This window comes from Chanodichthys erythropterus, chromosome 8 (genome assembly GCF_024489055.1).
Source record: "Chanodichthys erythropterus isolate Z2021 chromosome 8, ASM2448905v1, whole genome shotgun sequence".
Classification (NCBI taxonomy): Eukaryota; Metazoa; Chordata; class Actinopteri; order Cypriniformes; family Xenocyprididae; genus Chanodichthys; species Chanodichthys erythropterus.
This window is the reverse complement of record NC_090228.1, coordinates 1,595,199-1,619,168: the sequence shown is the minus strand read 5'-3', so window position 1 is coordinate 1,619,168 and position 23,970 is coordinate 1,595,199. Positions and strand designations below refer to the sequence as shown.

The 23,970-nt window shown below is 39.0% G+C and overlaps 2 protein-coding genes across 2 annotated transcripts in view; both read left to right on the top strand.

Moving 5' to 3' along the window:
• Positions 1 to 1,198: 1,198 nt before the first annotated feature.
• On the top strand, positions 1,199 to 11,919 carry LOC137024154 (protein FAM180A). The gene is made up of 3 exons (XM_067391358.1): positions 1,199 to 1,441; positions 6,969 to 7,066; positions 9,955 to 11,919. The coding sequence occupies exons 1-3, from the start codon at positions 1,363 to 1,365 to the stop codon at positions 10,285 to 10,287; spliced, it is 510 nt and encodes a 169-aa protein (XP_067247459.1). The 5' UTR covers positions 1,199 to 1,362; the 3' UTR covers positions 10,288 to 11,919.
• Positions 11,920 to 12,848: 929 nt separating this feature from the next.
• The window catches only part of upf2 (UPF2 regulator of nonsense mediated mRNA decay), a 19,966-nt gene continuing 8,844 nt past the window's right edge, over positions 12,849 to 23,970 (top strand). The window contains exons 1-14 of the mRNA XM_067391356.1: positions 12,849 to 12,997; positions 13,485 to 13,584; positions 15,074 to 15,442; positions 18,344 to 19,123; positions 19,235 to 19,395; positions 19,473 to 19,649; positions 19,994 to 20,131; positions 20,696 to 20,799; positions 21,262 to 21,347; positions 21,446 to 21,554; positions 21,740 to 21,853; positions 22,643 to 22,759; positions 23,190 to 23,375; positions 23,580 to 23,783. Of these exons, the coding sequence (XP_067247457.1) occupies positions 13,580 to 13,584; positions 15,074 to 15,442; positions 18,344 to 19,123; positions 19,235 to 19,395; positions 19,473 to 19,649; positions 19,994 to 20,131; positions 20,696 to 20,799; positions 21,262 to 21,347; positions 21,446 to 21,554; positions 21,740 to 21,853; positions 22,643 to 22,759; positions 23,190 to 23,375; positions 23,580 to 23,783 (2,550 nt within the window). The 5' untranslated portion in view covers positions 12,849 to 12,997; positions 13,485 to 13,579. The remainder of the gene's footprint in view (positions 12,998 to 13,484; positions 13,585 to 15,073; positions 15,443 to 18,343; positions 19,124 to 19,234; positions 19,396 to 19,472; positions 19,650 to 19,993; positions 20,132 to 20,695; positions 20,800 to 21,261; positions 21,348 to 21,445; positions 21,555 to 21,739; positions 21,854 to 22,642; positions 22,760 to 23,189; positions 23,376 to 23,579; positions 23,784 to 23,970) is intronic.

The following is a 23,970-nucleotide window of genomic DNA, read 5'->3' as shown; positions in this document are numbered from 1 at the left end:
ATAATGCATTATATATAAAGACTTGTAATTTTTAGCAGAAATGTCTTTGATAGCTGGGGAGAGCGATAATATCTTGCTGTCGTGTTTGTATTCTGTAGCGATCGTATGCATGGCTGTTCTAGGATCAGCGCTCACGGGCAGGTTCTTCTGTGTTTCCCTGCGCAGCGACCCGTCGCTCAACTGATCTCAGAGCAGCTGGGAAGCGTCTTCAGCGGCTCTCATCCTCCCGGGGTGTCCGTGTGAGATCTGAGCCATCTGTGTGCCGCAGGACATCTCTCAGCATCTGCCGGCTCTCAGTACAAACACCGGCGTGTGATGTGTTTTAATAAGCCGGCAACGTGGGCCAGCGCTCGGTTAAAATCACACCAGCTGCTCTGGTTCTGCTGCTGTTCGGATTCACCTGCTGCAGCGGCCCAGAGCTAACATGACTTTTCTTCTTCATCTCAGCTAACAGGGAACGTTCTCAGAACGACAAGGTTCTCTCAAAGTTATGAACAGTAACGTTAATAGAACGTTTGTTTAGTTATCTGGTCTTTAATAATGTTCTCAAAACGTTAGCCCAAAAACATTATTTATACATCACTAATGAAACGTTTTTTCGTGAAACTGTTTAGTTTGTCTAATGTTTTTAAATGTTACTTGTTTCTGAATGTCCAGAGAACATAGTAACAAAGTAACATTCCCATATTCTAAATTCTAAAATGTTTGCAGACATTGTGAACGTTACTTTTGAATGTTCTCTGAACATTCTGAAACAAGTGGCAACATTTAAAACATTCCATGAGTGATGTATAAATAATGTTTTTGTGCTAATGTTCTGAGAACATTATTAGAGGCCAGACATTTGACCTTTTTTTGGTGAACCCAAAAAGCATTCTAAGGTCCTTTTGCTGGACTGTTGTTTTAACTGTAGCACGAACTTCACATTCTCCTGCCGTCTGACGCCAACGAAAACAGCGCGATTGCTGGAACGACAGTCTCTGAATTCCTGAGACTGTTTTCAGGCTGCACTAAACTTAAAAACAGCACAGATCTCATCTAGACTCATTCATATGAGTCACACTGTCTGAGTGTATTCAGTTTTAGTTTAATGATAATAACCATAATGTAGGGCGGGGCCAGACAAAAAAAGCTGGTGCTGATGAACTTATGAGAATGAAACCAAACAGATGAAGTAGACAGACACACAGTTTTAATGACTTCCAGATGAAACACACACAGTCCGGCCTCAAAGAGGGAGGAGAAATAGGTAGTATGTTGAAGGAAGTGGCACAATAGGATGGTGTCTGTCTCTCTCTCTCTCTCTCTGTGAGCTTGTGTGTATTTACTGTTTATCGCGGTGGTCAGAAGAGGAGAAACAGAATGACGGTCCTCCGGATTCTGTCCGTGTCTGCGCTGATGTGTCAGATGTCCATCACTGCGTCCCTGCACTGGAGGAAAGGTACGACACGCGTCCGTCAGACACTTACACCACATGAGTGCACTTGTTATCTACACTAGATCACGTCAATCACTGCTCAGTGAGAGCATGAGCACAAAAACTTCTGCTTAAATGCTTGAATTAGATTTGTGGACACATATGTTGTGCCATCAAAGTTGAGAAACATCTGAGTTAAATAAAAAAAGAGCTGTGAATGAGAAACATTTGATCAACTCGTATAGCTTAATGTATGCGACATTTCTCTCCGATATGATAGGGAATTAAAATTAAATTGAATGTGGAGGATTTTAACTGTGACAAGATGATTGACAGGGCAGAATGATCCGTTTAAGACACATTTATGACGTAGTATGTCACAAAGCTTGCCTATACTGTTTTGCTAAACACTCAAAAGTATGTCCTTTTTCTTCACAAAAACTACATATTTTTAGGGCGTAGGATGCAGCAAGTGTGTTGAAACTGGCGGTTATGGTAAGGGGCGGGACATTTCCCAACAATCACAACACACTGCTCCAGCCGACCAATCAGAGCACATTGTGGTTTTTAGAAGGAGGGGCTGATTAAAGATGTTAAAGTCCTCCTGTGGTGTTTTTAATATGCTTTAAGACAAGCCAACAACACCATTGCTGAGGATTTTCTCTTTAAAACTGCAGTGAACCAAAGACAGCCTCAAAAACACGGTTTGAAATTGCTGGTGTTTCTGATGTCACAAACTGATCAATCACGTCAGCGAGTGGATCTCTGAACTGGTGTGAGTGAGTGGAGGCGGGGCTAATTTGCATATTCATAGAACTGCGTATGGTAAATGAGGCAAGGGTGTCGAAGACATTTTTTTTCAAGGAAAAAATGTGTAAAATATGTAATTTTGGTGGTCAAAGATGAGTTTTAAGGGATGATTGACTACAGGGGGACGTGAATGATCGTTTGTGGGATGTGAAGTGCTAATCAAGTGAGATTGGCGACCTTGCGCTTTTTCAGTTAGATCTGTGGAAACGAGCACTCGGCGTCCTCCGCAGGCCCAGATGACGGGAGCCGATAACGTCGCGCCGGTGGCTCCATGTCTCCATATATCTGCTGTGACATTTCATTAGATTCCTCCGAACGCTGCTGAGATCCGTACAAGGGCACCGAGCCTCCGGTGTTTGTGTTCGGACTGAAAGTCAAGCGTTTAGAGAAGCGCTGGAGGTTTTGGTGGGATTATATGAGCCTTAACGGGCTGTAAGAACTAACAGAGATGTTCAGTTACTCCAACGCTTGTTCGTTCTCCTCCGAGGGGAATTTGGCCAATGAGTTTCCACCTCACAAGTCCTTTAATCAAAACTTTACTGGATGTTACTGTGTTAAACATTAAAATACAGGATGTTCATTGGCTCTTTGCAGTTTCACAGCTAACAAAAATATGTTCTAAGAACGTTTTGCTAACGTTCTCGTTAAGTTGTGAAAACGTTATTTTTGGAATGTTCTGTGAACATTTAAATGATACAGTTTTTCTTGGTTATGCAAACGTTAAAGGAACATTACATTGTATCATTCTTCAGACATTATGTGAATGTTACTTTTGAATGTTCGTTGAACAGTAACATTTAAAAAATGTTAGACGAAAGTCCAACTGAAACATTTCAGAACGTTCCATGAACAGTGTATAAATAACGTTTTTGTGCTAACGTTTTGACTGAACGAACGTTCTAATCAGGGACGTGCACAGGAATTTTGAGGGGCAGTTGCTCTGACCTAAAAAAGGGCACTCCCCTACCAACCCCCCCCCCCCCTCCCCCCCCACCTCAGGTGTGTTATTTTTTCTAATAATTCAACGGCCCGTCGTCAATTATTCCTTACTTGAATCACAGCTTTAATAGTGTTTTGACATCGACAACCCAAGTGCATTTTTACCTCAAACTTGAGTCTAGTTAACTTTCTAAAGTAGCAATCGCTTCTCGGGTCGACATTAACACACTGACAAAATTATATTCAGAATTAAAAATATTTTTATACCACTTTTTAATGTGTGATTGTGTAAAGGTTTTCACGAGATACCAACCTTTCGCGAACTTTCTTCCAACACTCGTTCTCATGGAGTCGCGGTGTGCACGGAGGGGAGGGGCTGTGCGCGCGCGAGTATGTGAGAGAGACGCGTGAGTGAGAGACGCAGGGAAATGAAATTCAGCTGAACGTTTGCTCTATGAAAGACATTGACAAAGACGAAGACTAAGGACATTTAATCTATAATTTTATTTTATTTTAGTTAGTTTTGCCAAACACACATTACAGTTTTGGTTAGTTATCGTTTTTTTGTAATGCCTCGTTTTTATTTTTATTTTAGTTAACGACGATGTTTTTCCCATCTAGTTTTCGTTTTTTTTTTGTTCGTTTTAGTTAACGATTATAACCTTACTCACCTTTCCGACAACGTTAAGTCGTCTCACCCGACAACCGCGACAATTTCCTTCTAGTGCCGCTCATGCAGGCTCAGCTCAGGTGCCGGTCGCGTGCAGCGCTGCAGCCACGTAAACAGAGTTTGCCCTTCCCCTACTGACTTTCACTTTCGGACAGGTGCCCGAATATGTGAATGAGGCTTTGCTTTTCTTTTTTTTTTCTTTTTTTATCTAGGCCTACATGAAATTTCGCATCCATTGTACGATTTTTTTATTTATCTTTTTCCACCTCGGAAGGGCAACGTGAGTCGAGAAGGGCATATGGGCAGTTGCCCGGGCAACCTGAGCAACCCCCCTGTGCACGTCCTTGGTTCTAATAATGTTACGTTTGTTCATAACTTTAAAAGAACCTTGCCAGAACATTTTCTGTTAGCTGGGTTAGGTTCACGTTACATTTGAAGTTCTTTCTAGGTTTTTAAATGAATAATTCACCCAAAAATGAAAATCATTTGAATGAAAAATTGAGTGAGTGATATTGATGACTTTTATAATAATTTTATGGTTCCGTTTATATATAAAATGACACCAATAAGTATTTTAAAGTCACACTTTAAAGTCGCCTTTAAAATATCTAACCCAGGTGATTCTCCATAATACTTTGTGTATTATTATCTTTGAAGATACTACTTTGCCTTTAATTTCTGAATATCTAACAGAGGCACATATGAAGTCCTCATCAGAAAAACAGCAAGATGTATATTTTTATGAACTGACATCATCACACACGTCTGATTTCTATGATAAGCAGCGGAGAAGGTTGGTGACAGCTGCAGGCTTTGAACACAGTGTGTTGATGAGGCTTTAAAGGGCAGTTTAAAGCAGGAAGATCAAGTTTGTGAAGGTGAAAGTCTGAGAATGACCGACACACATCTGCAGCTGATCGGTCCAAACAGATGTGGAATGCCTGTGATGTTGGCGACATCCTGAGTGAATCAAACACATGACCCTTCAGCTTCCAACTTGTTTTTGGTCTAAGTTAGTTGTTTCTGTTCCCTCGTCTAGATTTAACTTCAATAATTGGTTGGTGAATATCTAATGACACATCCCTACTTCACATAGGCTATATCATCATGCTGCATTACTCGTCCATGTCTTCTGCAGCTGTGCGTCACAGATGCGGCTCCATCAGATCCGTTTCTTTCGGCTGCAGGCCTGTAGTGCAGATGTTAAACGCAGCCGTCATGATGGAACGAGACCAATATCTTCCAGCGACAGGCTCTTTGCTGTCAGTCATCCGCTGACATGCTTACCAACAGCCAATCAGGTGCAAACGTGCAGCTGCTGAACACATGTGCTGCCAAAACCTGTCAGTGCCATAAAAAAAGATGGACGACACACCTCCATTCTCTTACATTGTAGAAAAGTAAAGCTGCCAAAGTAGTAGTGAGCATGAAGTGGAGCCGCGTGATATCAAGGCCCCGCCCACACTCCCGCAGAATCAGTTAATACTGCAGAACAACTCATTATGTCAGTGTGAAATAAACTTTTTAATGGAAATGTATAAGTTAATCTTAAAGCTCCAATCTCCTCCCCAAAATCCTGAAAAAGTCTATTGGTGTCTCAGTGACTACTTCGCTCAGAGAAGCTGTTGATCACAGCTATCAATCATGATGTCACACCCCCGTTTTTATAGCATCACATAACTAAAATCAAACTTATTTAAAGAACGAACACAGTCAGTGTGATAAAACTACATAAAATAACTGAAACTCTTTAGAAAAAAAATATTTGAAGTGTAATTTAATTGTTTAGTTTGTCTCACGTCTATAAGATTACATGGGGAGGGTGGGGCTTATGACCTATACTGGGACCAGCCACCTGGGGCAGTGCTGTCAATTTAGCAATTTTGTCTCTGGAGTTAGCGAATTCCCGCCCCTTTTTAGACTTTTTTTCGAAAGCCTATTGACAAATCTAGCAACTTCTTGGACAAAACTTATCTGGATTCTGTGACTCTCCCACTGATTTATATTTCTATTAATATAGATCAGTGGACTCGCCAGTATGGTAGTCATCTAGCGACCAGTTTTTGTTACTTTCAGCTGAGAGCAATTGGCAACACTGACCTGGGGGCGATCGAGATGCTTTGGCTTCACTTTTCAGGACTTTGCGCCACGCTTGGTCAGTGCGCGTTCACAAGCTGCCCGTTTTTGGATATTAAACAACACTGTAAAATCAACATAATTTTTAACAGTAAAAGACTGTAAAAATCCTACGGTAAAAACCTGTTAATTGGTCGCCGCCAATAGCCTAGTGGGCAGCATGCTGACATGGAGCAGTTGCACTTCGGGCGTCCCGAGTTCGAGTCCCGGCTCATGGACCTTTCCCGATCCCCCCCCCCCCCCTCTCTCTTCAACTTACTAAATTCAGTTTAGTTCATAATAAAGGCAAAAAACCCCACAAAAAAAAACACAACTGTTAATTGACTAACGATAATTTCCCTTACTATATTTGGTGGGAAACTGTAATAGACATAATTTTACAGTAAAATACAGTTAAATTTAGCCTATAGTTTTTGGAAGTGAAAATCCGGCAGTGAAAGTTCTTAGAACTTTGACAAACATTCTTCAAGTGACGTTAATAGAACGTTTGTTCAAAGTTATCTGGTCTTTAATAATGTTGTCAAAACATTAGCACAAAAATATAATATATATATATATATATAGGCCTACAACATCGTTCATGGAGTATTTCTTCCGGAAACATTTGGTCTAATGTGTTTTTTAATTTTTTTTTTTTTTTATGTTACTACTTGTTTCAGAATGTTCAGATAACAAATGTAACGTTACCATAACGTTCCCGTAACATTTGCACAACCAAGATTTTTTTATTTATTATTTATTTATAACCTAATGGGAATGCCAGCAGAACATTTTTAGATCATATTTTTGTTAGCTGATAAAGAGTTAAATAGTTTTATGTTGTTAAATGTTTATAGCGTTATTTAGTGTTATCATGATGGTGTTTTGTATTGGTGTATGACTATACGCACCTTCTCTATATTACTATTTACCTCAACTTGTGGAAAAGCTACTTGTGATGAACTTTGTAAAGGTAAAGTGTCAGTCACATTACCCATGATTCTCTCTGTCTCTCAGCTTTGTACCCATCAGCATTCAGAGTGAAGCGAGGGACGCCAGCCCTGCTCAACCCCTCCTTTCAGAAATCTGTGGAAGACGCCAACCTTCTCTATGAGGTGTCGTGAGATTCACCCATATGAAAGAAAAATCACACATTTGATATCTATACAATTCAAGTTTATTTGTATAGTGTTTTTCACTGATACATACATATATTACATATTGTTTCAAAGCAGTTTTTGCAACCCAGTGAAAGAGAATCCAAGCTAACAAAAGGCTATAATAAGTTATGAAAACTCTTCCCTGTTAAGGGAACATTCTATTTTGCGAACATTATGGGAACGTTACTTTTGAATGTTCTCTGAACGTTCTGAAACAAGTAGTAACATTTAAAAAATGTTAGACGAACATTAAACAAATGAAACTTTTTAAATTAACCACATCTCACATGCATCTTCTAGAGATCTCAACAATGTTTCAAACTATTTCCAGATACCAATATGTGCAATCCAAAGCTCATCATATTCAAAACAGCTCTGTGTTTATCAAGACAAGAAATTTTAGTATAATGTAAAGTTCTGAGCAATGAAACTTTCCTGTTGTTTATCTGCAGTGTTTAATGTGGTTTTCGGCATTGTCCGCTGAATGAAGGAAGTGATCAATAGCTCTTATTATCTCTTCATATACTTGAGTTTATTCAGTTATTGAGTTGTGCTGAGCTCTGCAATCTCTCCAGCTGTCAGATCCATCAGCCGCTCCATATCGAGATAAACAAGATCTCCATTTAGATTCAATCCAAAAAACAAAAAGACATGTTAATATTCCAGCGGTGTGGCGCTGAATGAGTCTGCATGACTCCATCTGAAATCAGACGCCAGACTACAGACTGATGATCGCCTCATCACACGCTAAAGACAGATTGAACAAGACATCAGACTGAACTCTCATCAGATAGCAGGTATTCATCATCCATAACAGCTGTTTTATTGAGCACTTAGTCTGTTGAACGTCACTGAATCAATGTGAATGCGAATCAGAAGTTACTTTGTATTCATCGTGTGCTTCTATTCAGTTTGACTGCACTGACGATATCAGATGAGAACAAAACTTGATCTGACTTGATCTCAATAATGACAGAGCTGCTTTATAACTGAATCAGATTTGCTTCATAATTGATGAACTTTGACAGTTTTGAACTGAACTGAATCAACATTGAAATGAATTGAGCTGAATAATGACGCTTTTGTCTTCTGTAGAGCTGCTTTATAGCCAACAGGGAACGTTATCAGAACTTTAGTTAATGTTGTGGCAAGGTTCTCTCAAAGTTATAACAAATGTTCTTCCAGTAACGTTAATAGAACGTTCGTTCAAAGCTATCTGGTCTAAATAAACATAATAAACAGTATTTATACATCATTCATGGAACGTTTTAGATGGACTTTTTTATGTCTCATCTACTGTAACAAAAATATGTTCTAAGAACGTTTTACTAACATTACCATTAAGTTCCATTCCGTTAAGTTATAAGAATGTTATTTCTGACATTCTCTGAATATTTTTCTTGGTTATGCGAGCATTAAGGGAACATTCCATTTTATCATTATTCAAACATTATGTGAACGTTACTTTAATGTTCTCTGAACGTTCTGAAACAAGTAGAAACATTTAAAAAACGTTACTGAATCTAAAACATTTCTGAAAAACTTTCAATGCATGATGTGTAAATACCATTTTTATGTTAACATTTTGAGAACATTAATAAAGACCAGATAACTTTGAACAAACGTTCTATTAGCATCACTGGGATTATGCTAATTTACTTCTGAACTGTTTCTTTCTGAAATGTTCCCATAATATTTGCAAAATGATAAGATGGAATGTTTCCTTAAAGGTGCAATATGTAATATTTTTGCAGTAAAATATCCAAAAGCCACTAGGCCAGTGTTATATATTTTGTTCACTTGAGTACTTACAATATCCCAAATGTTTGCAACTATTTGTAAATCGTGAGAAAATTGCAATTTTACCCAAGGCTGCAGGACGTGTGAGGAGTCGCCTGTCAATGGCGTCATACCTGCGTTACCCTCGGTTTCCGGTTTTATTTTGTAGAAACCATGAAAACACCAAAGACGTTTTAATATACTACACGTTTTAATAGACAAGGGGAACATCTGTTTTTATATATTTATAGACCGAAAACTAATTATTGTTATATAGCTCAACACGTTTAGTCTTATCGTTTAAATCTAATTTTCTTGATTTTTTTGCCATGCTTTACCATGAAAAGACTAACACTAACTTTACCAAAAACACTATTTTGTGAAGTAGCTAACGTAGCATAATCGGATGCAGCTTTATTTTAGTAACAGTAATACAGAATTTTCTCCATCATACAATACATTTTAAAATTAATTGCACTGCATCAACACAATCATCCAGCATTTAATCTGATATTGTAAAATGGATCTATCTTACTGCAGTGTGTAACAGTGTCTCACAGCAGCCGCCGAGCGAACGCTCAGAGTAACGTTATAACATCATTTTCAACACACTCAAATTTATCTAATATAATAAACAGAGCTGCGTTACCTCATACTCATGACAGGAAAAGCGGAAGCGTGACATAATAAAAGTCCCGCTGCTCGCTCCTGCTCTGCTTCATACTATAGTAACGTTAATAATCACATCCATGAACATGATTTCTTCCCGACTCCAGTCTCTATTCTATTCCACCGTCCGTTGAGATGGAGACCACATGTCCCAAGATTCCACGCTCAAACTTGGCGTCATCAAGCTACGCCTTTGTTTTGAATAGGCCTCTAGCGACCTCTAGCAAAATTATTACATATTGTACCTTTAACGTTTGAATAACCACGTTTTTAACCATGTTTTAAATGTTAAGAGAACATTCAAAAGTAACGTTTTTTTATAACTTAATGGAAATGCAACCAAAACATTCTTAGAATCTTATTTCTTCAGTGTTTTTGGTGGTCTTGTTTTGCAGGTGTTGTTGTCGGGCGCATACATGGACGCGGCACGCGGGACGCTCCACATATCCGATCAGGAACTTGCATCCATGCGGAAGCTGGAGGTTCTGGAGGTGCTGTGTGAGGACGTGCTTCCCAGAAGCCTCTCTGAGATCCAGCGGCTCGGTGCCCAGCTGGCGCTCCGCCGTGGCTCTCTGCGGATGGAGGACTTTGAGCGCACCGTCCTCACTATGGTGTTTACGGCACAACAACTCCAACATACCAACCCCGGCCACCAGAGGGAGCTGTGGGCAAACTCACTCGTACCACTATATAAAGCCATTAAAGAAGACCTGCGGCCGGTGTCATGACAAATCAGGTCCTCCCAGGTCTCCCTATACTGTCAGTTAATGATTATCCTAAGTATATACAAATGATATTCATTTAAAATACCCATAGCTTAATGTGTAAGAAAACAAATTAGTGCATAATAAAACCAACTGAATGTACACTTTATTACCTGTTAATTGATAAATAATGATTATAATAATAATTACATTAAAGCTGATTGTGAATACATGTAGGGTAAGTGCAAATGCGTGTATAAACTAAGGTATCATGCTATACAGACATAAATGATCATTATAACGTAGTTTAAACAGCATTTATCATAACATGATTTTGTAGGAATTGTATACAGGCACTACAGTTACCTATGGGATCTCGTGGGATGTCCCGATTTCTGGGGGGACCCAATTTGTCACTACACAGTGTGAGAATAAAGCTACAATTGAAATCACGCAGATATCAGGGGGAAAACAATGCTAAATGTGAATAATAAACTGCATATAATAACAAAGCCCCTTTAAATCAAGTCATTTCACTCGGCGGCCATCTTTGAAACGTCTATCTCTTTGAACATCAAATTCTCCAAAGCTGTTCGCCAAGCTTTCGATTCAATTTCATATTTGAAATCACCAATGAAATCTGACAACTGTCTCATAAATTTTGTTTCTAAATGCTCGAATCATGACAAAAAAGGCTGGATCAAGCTGTGCAGTGCGCGCGTCTGACTGTTTCTATAGGAACCGGAGTTTCTAACGGCAACTGCCGTGACGCAATGACTACCAATCGGCGATTGGCTCTTATTTAGAAGGCTGGACTTATTCCATAGACTATAAAAAGACTATAGAATGACACAAGACACTTGTATTGTTTTGAACATAGACTGTAAAAAAAATGGACGACGCAACGCTGCTTCCTTCCATTGTAATGAACTGAACGTAAAACATTCGATGATGGGTGTTGACATGTTACGAAAAAACGTCAGTTTGGAGCCTGGGCATGCGCAGAAGAAATCGAGCCGAGAAATGGAGCCGGAGGTGGAGTCGCGGTATCAAACTTATGTTCAATCTCCCCTCGAAGCTCCGACAGTCCTCAGAGAAGCTGTCAATCATGACTGTCAATCATGACGACACACCCCATTTCTATAGCATCAAATTGCTAGCTAAAATCAAACTTATCACAAAAACGAACAACTGAATATATATCGGTATCATAACAACAAAATTTTATTTGAAGCGTAATTTATTTTTTTGTTTTGACTAATTTCCATTCGTTTGAACGGAGAAGGCGAGGTTTATGACCTGTACTGCATCCAGCCAACAGGGGGCGATCAAAGAGCCAACAGCTTCACTTTTCAGGACGTATGAGGCACACCTGGTTTTGAATGGGAGAAAGTGCAACGCGCAATATGGCGGAATAAGTCCCGCCTTCTAAATAAGAGCCAATCGACGATTGGTAAAGTCATCGCGTTACTGCAGCGGCCTTTAGAAGCTCCGGTTTCTATAGAAACAGTCAGACGCGCCTCCGAAATGAGGCACAAGAAACACGCATTTAGGCTTGCGCGTGTTCATTAGCTTGATCCAGCCTGAAAAATACCATTTTTTGTCATGATTCGAGCGTTTAGAAACAAACTTTATGAGATAGTTGTTGTCAGATTTCATTGGTGATTTCAAGTATGAAATTTAATTGAAAGCTTGGCAAACAACTTTAGAGAATTTGATGTTTCCCCATTCAAAGAGATTGCATGATGCCCGAGAGGCGTTTCAAAGATGCCCACCGAGTGAAATGACTTGTCTTAAAGGGACTTTGCGGGCATGCAAATGCCATCTCTTTGAAAGGGAAAACATCAAATTCTCCAAAGCTGTTCGCCATGCTTTCGATTAAATTTCATATTTGAAATCACCAATGAAATCTGTCATAAATTTTGTTTCTAAACGCTCGAATCATGACAAAACATTTTCACAGATAAAAACCTTGTATCTTTAAGAGAATACATATGGTTTTGATTTTGATCCAGTGCAATTAAGCAAACCCGATTGAGATCCATTGACTCTACTGGGCGTCTCCAATTACAGTCTGCTTCCCTGTGGTCAGATGAATATGACATGCATCTTAAGGACTGTGTTTGCATTAGTTCACCTTCACAATGACAGATCATATTCTTTGCATAAATGTTTTGTTGGTCTAGCCCACAGTCAAATTTGATGGCAGAATGAGCTGTGGTGTCCTTGCGAGGCTTGTCGTTATTCCTGAGATAATGCATCATCTCCTGATACAATCATTATCACGTCCTTGACCGTGTTTCCCTGGCATTTCACCTGGAAATATTCCCAGCGGCGCATCAAAACCTGTTCCTCTGAAAAGTTTGACTTTACGACGCTGTTCAAGAGGAAATATTGCTGAGAATGACTGATATTAAAGTTAAAACTTCACAGCTTCTTGACTGCATTAAAAGAACCCCCTACATGTGACAAAATAAAGGGACTGGGGTTTTCATTTCACCTGTGTTTTATTGAACTCCTCAGGCAGTATTTCAGCATCTGCCGCCTGAGAAACAGCATTAAGACTGAATGAGTTACTGATGAGATGATGATGAACAAATGATCAAAACCCACTGTGTGTGTGTGTGTGTGTGTGTGAGAGAGAGAGAGAGAGAGAGAGAGATGCTCCAATAGCTCCATCTACAGGCCACAGATATAACAACAGCTACAGATACATTTTGTGGCAGTAAAATAGGTACACATATTTGTTTTAATATTTTTTGTAAGTTTAATATCAGTTTTTTTTTTTTTACGTTTTCATACGAGACGTTTCTCAGGTTTATGACACTTTGTTTTTAAATGCAAATAAAAGTTTTTGAATAAAGCTAATGCACAACTATTTTTTATAGTTTATTTGTACCTTTTCTACAAAATAAATATACGTATATCGTTCTGGTGATTAATGACATAGATAGATAGATAGATAGATAGATAGATAGATAGATAGATAGATAGATAGATAGATAGATAGATAGATAGATAGATAGATAGATAGATAGATAGATAGATAGATAGAAAAGCTAGAGGGCTAGAGTAACACTATGAAATAAACCTGGCATCCATTTGACATTAATAACATGAGTTTAAGTTAAACACTGGAATTCATATGGTTACGTAATTTTTATTTTACCACATTTATTTTTCTTTGGGGATGAATAATTTTTTTTTTTTTTTTTGATCAGGCACGTTTGGAGCGCCACATTCAGGGGTCCTAATATTGAAAACTATCGAGCGCCGTGTCATTTACAGACAAACTTATGAATATTAACACAAGCACATGAGGTAAGACTGACATTTAATTCTAAATACAGTTGTGTTTACGTCAGTGACAGAAAATCTCTTTGTTTTTGTCATTTCCGTCTGTTTGCGGAATAAACGTGTTATGTTTGATATACGAGCGGCCTCACGGAAGCTAACGGCTAATGCTAATTCATAAACACGCAGTCAAACATTCAATCGCTTCATTAAAATGATTCAGTTTTTGTCATAAACGAACTGCGTATGAAAAAGCGACAATATATTGGGATGACCGTGACACACGTCATTTATTGAGTTTTTTATAATCGCAGCTGTTGTTTGTGGATTTGTTTGTTCTTTAGTTGTTTTTCTTTGTTTGTTTGTTTGTTATTGAGAGACTTTATTAGGTCATTAAACGACAGTCAGCTGCTGAACTTATGATGTGTGTGTTTGTTTCCGGGTGAGTATCGGTTCTGCTGAATACGAACCACACGTGCATCTGAACCCTATGATCTGAACAACAGTAACCTGATCATCTTTAGATCAGACATGTTCAGTTCTGCTTCTGAAGAAAACTGCAGAGTTTAGAGTTAATTAATCACTACCTAATCAAACACACCTGTACCAGCTGATCACCTGAGCATGACCGACAGGTGTGGTTGAGGAGGCGTGGCACTGAACCTGACCTCGGCTGCGTCAGTATTTCTGCATTATATGCAGATTTTCTGTGTATGAAATACCTGCATAGCCATGGCACTGGACAGCGCGTGCAGTATGCAACCAGAGCACACTGGGTTAACATATCCCATAATGCAGTAGTAACCATACAGGTTATTCAGAGTGACTGACATTCTCAATGACTCCTAATGAACTGGATTAATATATATATATTAAGTATAAGTATATATGCCATATACAATATACATTTCAATGCAAAAAAAAATAAAATTTATTAAAAGTGCAATATATTTTCTTAAAAAACAGTATACTGAATGCATGATTTGATTACAAGTTTTATAATTAGATTAAAAGTGCAAAATATTTTTCTTTAAAAAAAACAGTATGCCATATGCATATTTTTCAATGCAAAAATTGGATTAAATGAGTATAAGTGCAAAATAATAAAAAAAAAACAACAGGGCAAAAGTTTTAAGTGTGCAAAAAAAACAACAACATAAATGCAGAAAATTTTTGCTGTATGCAACATTTGATTAAATGTGCAAAATATTTTTAAAAACAGTATGCTGTATGCAAAATCTTTATATATATATATATATATATATATATATATATATATATATATATATATATATATTATTTTATTTATTTATTTTTTTTGCACTTTTAATCTAACTAAAACCTTTTAAAAAAATGTCATACACAGTATATTTTTTAATGCAAAATTTGTTTAAAAGTGCAAAATACTTTTTAAAACATTATGCCATTTAAAGTGCAGTATCCTAGTGCTTGAATTTTTTTCTTTTGCAATTATTATCAGATATTGTTTAATTTGAAGTATTGTCATGTTTTGCAGTAGCAGCATGCCTGCTGAACGCAAGAAGTCCGTCAACATGGAGGAGAGAGAGACGGGCTCCTTCAGCAACAAGGACAGAGACGCCGACAGACCGGCCGCCGCGTCCCGCGAGAAGAGTAAAGACGAGAGCAAGATGAGCGGGAAGAAGGACGGAGGCAAGACGGCCGACGATAAGAAGAGACGGGCTGAGGAGGAGAAGAGGAAGAAAGAGGAGAAGGAGCGAAAGAAGAAGGAGGAGGAGAAGCAGAAAGCAGAGGAGGAGCAGAGGAAGAAAGAGGAGGAGGAGAAGAGACAGCAGGAGGAGCAGGAGAAGAAGCTGCTGGAGGAGGAAGCCAAACGACAGAAAGAGGAAGAGGCTGCGCAGCTGAAGTAAGAGCGCTTCCATCTTCATTGTCAAATTCTTACATTTATTCATTAAACTCAATAAGACTTATAAGACACTAAAGGCTGTTATCAATCAAATGAAATCAGTGTCAGTAAAATCCATTTGTGCACTGCAGAAGTGACAGAAGCTGCTCTTACACTGCATTTACAATTGCGTAAATGATGCTATAGGATAACATTTTGACCATTGAAATTGAAAAAAAATGAATTGATACTTTAAATGTGAAACCAAACCACCAAGTAGGGAGCGGAAAATCACTGTCTTAACGAGTGAGTCGTTAAATCGTTCATTCAACCGATTCATTCAAAAATGAAGCAAATGATTGTTGCTGAATTCAGAACTCTTACTATATTACCAGATATGGTAAACGTAGTACGAGTATTAATAAAATAGTATGCGGTTCTGAATTCAGCAAGTCTTCATGAAAGGATCATTGCATCACTGATTCGTTCAAAAACGCTGATTCATTCAGGAATGAAAACCACTGTGACTGAGACGCACAACCGTGGCTTTGTTTGGAACTATTTTTTGTTGTTTTAAAAAAAACAAAAGCAGTGTTGTAAATGTAATCAATCAATATCATGTTTGCAATTGTGCCGATATTTGGGAAAAAGATCACGCTTGCTTTTATAGAAATATAAGACAAAAACACATAGAGGGACATTTTTGCACCGGATATTGAATTTCAGGGTCATTCTAGCTGCATTCTGCTAGAATACATCATGCCGTGAAAGCATGACAATTAACACTTGTCCGGGACTGTTGGATTTTTTTGAATGAGCAAGTTAAGTTAAAGACCGTTTTACTTGCCCAATCAGATAATTAGCCTGATTAAAACATCAATGACAAAAAAATAATTAGGGAATCACCAAAACACAAGAATGCCTTTTATTTCATTAGTTTAAGTGGCGATCGATAGTCGATGATAATATATAATAACAAGGTTGCATTGTTGAAGCTTGCGCAGCCTCAACTCATCTTCCTGAATACCATCACGATTAAAATAACTTCATACGACAGTTCAATAAAGAAATAATTAATATTAAGTCACTTACATTTTAGGTCCAATATTGTCTTTGTTGTATTTCAGCAGTGGAAATAGCAAACAGAGATCACAGCAGAATTATAGCGCATCTCACAGCAGCACTATCATTACTGAATGATTCAGCATTTTGAATGAATCGGTTGAGTAAAAGATTAAATGACCCATTCATAAACAACTGCATCCCAATGTGCATACTATCCACTCTAAATAGTATTGAATATTACTAGTCACATAATATTTAGGATGGATAGTATGCACATTGAGATGCAGGCCCTCATACTTGAATGAATCAGCCTATTGAATGAATCATTTGAATGAATGAATCAATGACTCACTCATTTAGATGATCACTTGCTGCCACCTACTGGTGGTTTAGTTTCATGTTTAAAAGTATAACCCCCCAAAAAATATTTAAAAGTTTTAAATTTTGATTTAATTTGATTGGTAACAAGTCAAGTCAAATTTATTTATATAGCGCTTTTACAATTGGTAATTGTTCAAAGCAGCTTTACATATTAGAAGCACAGAAAAAGGGAAGTGGTTAAAAATAAGCTGTACAAGCAAGCGTGGTAATATGTAACATATACAAGATGGTGCTACATTAAGCCAATGTCGGCTGACTCCCAGGGGTGGAAAAAAACCCCTAGGAGAAAAACCCAGCGTGCTAGCACTGGGAAAAAAGTCCTAGGAGGGAAAAAAACCCTTGGAAGATATATATAATATATGTAAATGGATATGGAGATCAAAATCTGAATTATACATTTTTATTATAGAAATTAAAAATCGATTATATATAAATATATGTAAGCGGATACGGGGATTAAAAATCTGAATTATAGATGCAGCCAGAACTGGATCTTTAGGCCCATTGTCTCCTGGGCTATGTTGTAGTCAGGTCCAGACACAGGTTCTCCATCTGATCTGGATACGGCCTGAATCCAGCACCCGGCAAACCTCAGGATAAGCAGAGAGACAGATATTAGCGTAGATGCCATTCTTGTTCTGATGTACAGGTATATCTAGTGTTATAGGAAATGTTCTCGGTTCCGGCCGACCTAATTATTGCAGCGTAACAATCCTTTAACGGATTTGAAAAATGTTAATGTATTGATAATGTGTTATGTGTATGCAAGAGCAAAGAGATGTGTTTTTAGTCAAGATTTAAACTGACAGAGTGTGTCTGCTTCCCGAACAATGCTAGGAAGACTGTTCCAGAGTTTAGGTGCTAAATAGGAAAAGGATCTGCCGCCTTCAGTTGATTTTGATATTCTGGGTATTATCAACTGGCCTAAATTCTGAGATCGCAATAAACGTGAAGGACTATAATGCATTAAGAGCTCACTTAGGTACTGGGGAGCTGAACCATTTAGAGCTTTATAAGTAAGTAGCAAGATTTTAAAATCTATACGATGTTTAATAGGGAGCCAATGTAATGTTGAAAGAACTGGGCTAATATGGTCATACTTTCTGGTTCTAGTAAGAACTCTAGCTGCCGCATTTTGGACCAACAGCCCTATAGTGTCTTATTATTATAATTTAATTTATTGATCAAATTTAAGAATTTAAACTGAAAGATGAAGCATACATTTAGGGGAAAAAAGCCCTTTATAAAGGTAAAAAAAAATGACCTCAGGGTAAATATCACAAATTTGGAGATATTTTTGCTTCAGAATAAATTATATTTGCACCACAAAAAAATGCATTTTTTTCCAGACAAGCATCTTTTTTACAAGGCTTAATGTCGAGCCCTGCATGTGCTTTTGTCAACATCATTAAAACATCTAAATGGTAGTAAAATAAGATACTTTGTAATTACAGTTTGTTTTTTGTGTCTTATCAGGGAAAAGGAGGAGGCGGATCAGCTCCAGCAGGAGGCGTGGGAGCGACACCACGGCAGGAAGGAGCTGCGAGCGAAAAACCAGCATGTGCAGGAGACGCGTCCGGAGGAGGCCTTCTTCAGCCGCCTGGACTCCAGCCTGAAGAAGAACACGGCCTTCGTCAAGAAGCTGCGCACGCTCACGGAGCAGCAGCGCAGCTCGCTGTCGCAAGACTTCGACTCGCTCAACCTCAGCAAGTACATCGGCGAGGCCGTGAGCTCCATGGTGGAGGCCAAGCTGAAGATCTCAGACGTGGGCTGCGCCGTGCATCTCTGCTCCCTGTTCCACCAGCGCTACGCCGAATTCGCACCGCTGCTGCTGGCCGCCTGGAAGAGACACTTCGAGGCCAGGAAGGAGGAGAAGGCGCCCAACGTGAGCAAGCTGCGGACCGACCTGCGCTTCATCGCCGAGCTCACCATCGTGGGCCTGTTCACCGATAAGGAGGGGCTGTCGCTCATCTACGAGCAGCTGAAGAACATCATCGGCGCCGACCGAGAGACGCACACGCACGTTTCCGTCATCATCAGCTTCTGCAAGCACTGCGGAGATGATATCGCCGGGCTGGTGCCGCGGAAGGTCAAGAACGCGGCGGAGAAGTTCGGCTTGTCGTTCCCTCCCAGCCAGATCATCAATGCGGAGAAACAGCAGCCGTTCCAGAATCTGCTGAGAGAATATTTCACCTCCCTCACCAAACACCTGAAGAAAGACCACCGAGAGCTGCAGAACATCGAGAGACAGAACAGGTGGGTTTGTCTGTGGACGCTTTTCACATTTCCGGGTTTCTCAGAAGTCGTCATAGTCATAGCGTGTGCCATGGAGGGATGTCATAGCTCCTGTTTTGTGTCTCTCTGTAGGCGCATCCTTCACTCTAAAGGAGAGCTCAGCGAGGACAGACATAAGCAGTACGAGGAGTTCGCCACCTCTTACCAGAAGCTGCTGGCAAACACTCAAACTCTGGCCGATCTGCTGGACGAGAACATGCCTGAACTTCCTCAGGACAAAACCGTCCAGGAAGGTATGACCGCCGACACGACTTCTTCTGTGCAGAGATGTTGTCTTGGCATGCACATGATTTGTTGTTTTGTGTGGCAGAACACGGTCCGGGCATCGATATCTTCACACCGGGAAAACCTGGAGAGTATGATCTGGAAGGTGGCATCTGGGAGGACGAGGATGCTCGCAACTTCTACGAGAACATGGTGGATCTGAAGGCATTTGTACCTGCCATTCTCTTCAAGGACAATGAGAAGAGCAGCCAGAGCAGCAAAGGTATGGAATGGTTTAGAAAAGTCGGGTGTGATACTTGATTGAGTTAGATAGTAGTGTGTTAAAACTGGTGAGGGGCGGGGCATTTCCCAAACACACTCAAAGTGCTTTACCAATTGCAACACACTGCTCCAGCCGACCAATCAGAGCACTTTTTCAGAAGGAGGGGCTTCATAGAGACAGGAACTAAACAGAGCAATACTAGGAAGAGAGGAGCTGCAACAATGGAGAATATGAGGAAAAAATGAACATAGAGTAGAGCCCAAAAACATCAGGACTTTGTAAAAGAGTCCTTTTTAAAGTAGCATGTGAAACAGTATGTAATAGTGTATGTTGTGTGTGTGTAGAGGGGCGAGAGGGAAACAGCACTGAGGAGTTGGAGATGGAGCTGGAAGCGCTGGACATCACGGACGACCCGATAGATCTGGATGCAACCGATGAGACCGAAAATGAAGAACTGGCCAAAAAGTTACTGGATGAGCAAGGTACTCGCACACATACTACGGAGCGCCTAAAGGCCGCAAAACGTTTTTTCTCTTGCAAAAGTTTTGCTTTCCTCCGAGAAACGAACAATGAAGGTTTGCAAACAAACGCAGAGAAAACAAACATTTTGCGAGAGAATGCAAAAACATCAACTTATTATTTTTCCTCCCATCTCATATTTTTTTCCATAAACATTCACTTGATTCTTAATAAAACACACTGCATAATGCACCTCCAAAACCTCCAGAGGGCAGTAAAGGGAACGTTTCAGAATTAGTCCAACTTTATCTGTATTTTGCATTTTTTGTCTATTGCATTATTTTGAAATTATTTATCTGTGCAGCTCATTGTCATTCACGTCTCCCGGTGAAATGTCTTTGAATTGTCATGCCATTTCTGTAGCTTAATCACTAGAGCATGCTGCTTGCAACGCCAAGGTCATGGGTTTGATTCCCAGTAAATGCATGTATACCTTGAATGCAATGCGATTCGATTTGCGTAAAAGCCTCTGCCTAATAAATAATGTGATGTCATGTGATCATGTTGATGTGTGTGTGTGCATACAGAGCAGGAGGATGAGGAGGCCAGCACCGGCTCTCATCTCAAACTCATCGTGGACGCTTTTATCCAGCAGCTGCCAAACTGCATCAACAGAGACCTGATTGACAAGGTAAAGAGTACAAACACACACAGAATAGACCTGATGGAGGACACACACACACACACACACACACACACACAATCGTCACTGGTCTCAAGATTCAATTCGATTGCGATCATCATGTTAATGATTCGATTCAATTCTACGATGTAGAATATTGTATTCAATTTTAAATTAGCTTTTCTTTTTATATATATATATATATATATATATATATATATATATATATATATATATATATATATATATATATATAAATACATTTTTTCATTTTGCTTTCATTTGTTTTTAAGTTTCAGTAATTTTATTACGGTTTAGTTCTAGTTTTTCATGTAATACTTTTACTTCAGCTTTATTTCAATTGCCAAAATGATTTGTAGTAGTGTTTGTTAACAATAACAGCGCTTGATCAGGGCTGATGGGTTGTTTCTCTCATTGCTGTGCCTGTTTTGTGTTCAAACATGTTTTCAGGCTGCTATGGACTTCTGTATGAACATGAACACCAAGTCCAATCGCAGGAAGCTGGTTCGCGCTCTCTTCACAGTGCCCAGACAGAGGTGTGTTTCTCTGCTCATCTGTAGCTGTGGACACTAGATGGAGCTGAAGCGTTCAGTGACGTGATCTTATCAAGTGTTTTTATGTCTCTGTGACTCAGGCTGGATCTGTTGCCGTTCTACGCCCGTCTGGTGGCCACGCTGCACCCGTGCATGTCTGACGTGGCGGAGGACCTCTGCTCAATGCTCAAAGGAGATTTCAGATTTCATGTGAGTGTTTCTCATAAGCTCCTCGCTCACTATGGCCTACATAGGCAGCATGCTGAAATGGACCTTGTCACAATGCATCACTTGGTTGCCTTCTCCACTAACAGTGCACACTCGAATTCTGCTATTTTAGAAGCAGGATGTGTTAAAATGCATGATCAAAGTGAGTGTTTGTGTGTGTCTTATAGATCAGAAAGAAGGACCAAATCAACATCGAGACCAAGAATAAGACGGTGAGGTTCATCGGGGAGTTGGCCAAGTTCAAGATGTTTTCCAAAACGGACACGCTGCACTGTCTCAAGGTGAGCGCGATGATCTGATGACACCTACAGTGTGTACTCACTAGGTAGTGCTTCACTACTAAGATGAACAATGTAATGCCAAAATTAATTTGATTGGTTTTCATTTAATGTTTACTTTAATACAGTGTTGTTATTGTTAACTAAAACTACTTCTAAAATATTTTGAATTTGTTTTCATTTTTATATATTCCTTTTTAATTTTAAAGTTTTAGTAATTTTTTGTGTTTTTGAAAAAAATGTCTATATGATTTTTATTAATTTTTATTTCAGTTTTAGTTATTTTAGTACATCAAGTTAAACTAAATGAAAAAGAGAAATGTCGCTTGGAAACTAGCTGAAATAAAATATGTTTTTGTATATTTTATTTTATTCAGTTAACGTTTTAGTTAACTATAAAAACCCTGCTTAGAAATGTTCAAAATTAGAAATGTTAATGAAATAAATAAGAAAACTGAATTAATTAAGTTTAAGCTGATGTATTAAAATGACTAAAACTGGAATTTAAATAAATTAAAGCTATATAGAAATTAAAAAAAAACCTGAATAAAAATGACAAAGACAAAAAAATTACAAAAATTAAAATGAATTGAAAATAAAAACCTACTTCAAAATATTAATGAATAAAATAGTATATAAATAATACTAAAATAGCATCGGTTCAAAATCATTATACTTGGTTTTGATTCTGAAGTTCATGTGATGAAAATGGCACTGACAGCTGATTTATATTTATTTTTTTGTTGGTATCATTCTGTGTGTGTGTGTGTGTGTGTGTGTGTGTGTGTGCAGATGCTGCTGTCTGATTTCTCTCATCATCATATCGAGATGGCCTGCACACTGCTGGAGACCTGTGGACGCTTCCTCTTCCGTTCACCGGACTCTCACCTGCGCACAAGCGTCTTACTGGTCCGTCCTCACGTCTTTTCAAACACACAGTATCATTATTTCTGTCTTACAATAGTTCAGATGAACACAGAAGTACTGGGATAAAAGTTTATAGTTCAGATATAAACACTGATGTCTACAGTAGCAATCAAAATAGAGCAAATCAACTTTTCAATGTCAATCAGAGATTTGTTCAAAAATGCTGATTTATCCAGTAATGAAAAGAAGTGAAGTCTTTACGAGTGAGTCACTGAATCATTCATTCACACCAATTTATTCTTTTTTAAAATAATTAATTCAAATTAATTAAATAATTTAAATATAACTTCCAGTAAATTACACGTTATTCTGTTTAGATGTCTATTCAGACTCTTGATCTTGATCAAAATTGTGATTCTCAATTTATCAGTGCAGCTCTAACTGACACTGTTGCACATGTCTGTGTTTTCAGGAGCAAATGATGCGTAAGAAACAGGCTCAGCATCTGGATGTGCGTTACGTGACCATGGTGGAGAACGCCTATTACTACTGTAACCCTCCGCCGATGGAGAAGACGGTGCGCAGGAAGAGACCCCCGCTGCAGGAGTACATCCGCAAACTCCTCTACAAAGACCTGTCCAAGGTCACCACTGAGAAGGTGCGTCACATATAGGTTGGATTGCACTATGGGTATCACGTCCGTGGTGTGTGTGTATACTAGAAGCTTCTTGACTTATGAAGTTTGGTAACTCTGCATTACACAAAATAGGCCTTTGCATGTTACAGAATACAGTCACGTGTGTTGTGACGTTCGTATGATCAGCTCCCGGTGCGTCACACTCTCATATCTGTGTGTCTGTAGGTGTTGAGGCAGATGAGAAAGTTGCCCTGGCATGATGCTGATGTTAAGAGTTACCTGATCTGCTGTATGGTCAACATCTGGAACGTCAAATACAACAGCATCCACTGCGTGGCCAACCTGCTGGCCGGACTGGTGGCGTATCAGGAGGACGTGGGCATTCATGTGGTGGACGGCGTACTGGAAGACATCCGTCTAGGCATGGAGGTGTGTGTGTGTGTGAGAGAGATATTAACAGATACAACTTTTGATATTAAAGGGATAATTCACCCAAAAATGAGAATTATCCCCATTCACTACCATTATAAAGCTGATTATTTATGTCTAAAAAAACACTAGAGAGTTTGTAAGCCACTTTACATAGAACTATACAAGTAAGTTTTCTTTTTTTCCC

Excerpts from the sequence above, each read along its gene's own strand:
- LOC137024154 (XM_067391358.1), top strand. The coding sequence starts at position 1,363 with ATGACGGTCCTCCGGATTCTGTCCGTGTCTGCGCTGATGTGTCAGATG. Across the intron at positions 1,442-6,968 it reads GTCCCTGCACTGGAGGAAAG|CTTTGTACCCATCAGCATTC; the intron begins GTACGACACGCG and ends TCTGTCTCTCAG. Across the intron at positions 7,067-9,954 it reads ACGCCAACCTTCTCTATGAG|GTGTTGTTGTCGGGCGCATA; the intron begins GTGTCGTGAGAT and ends CTTGTTTTGCAG.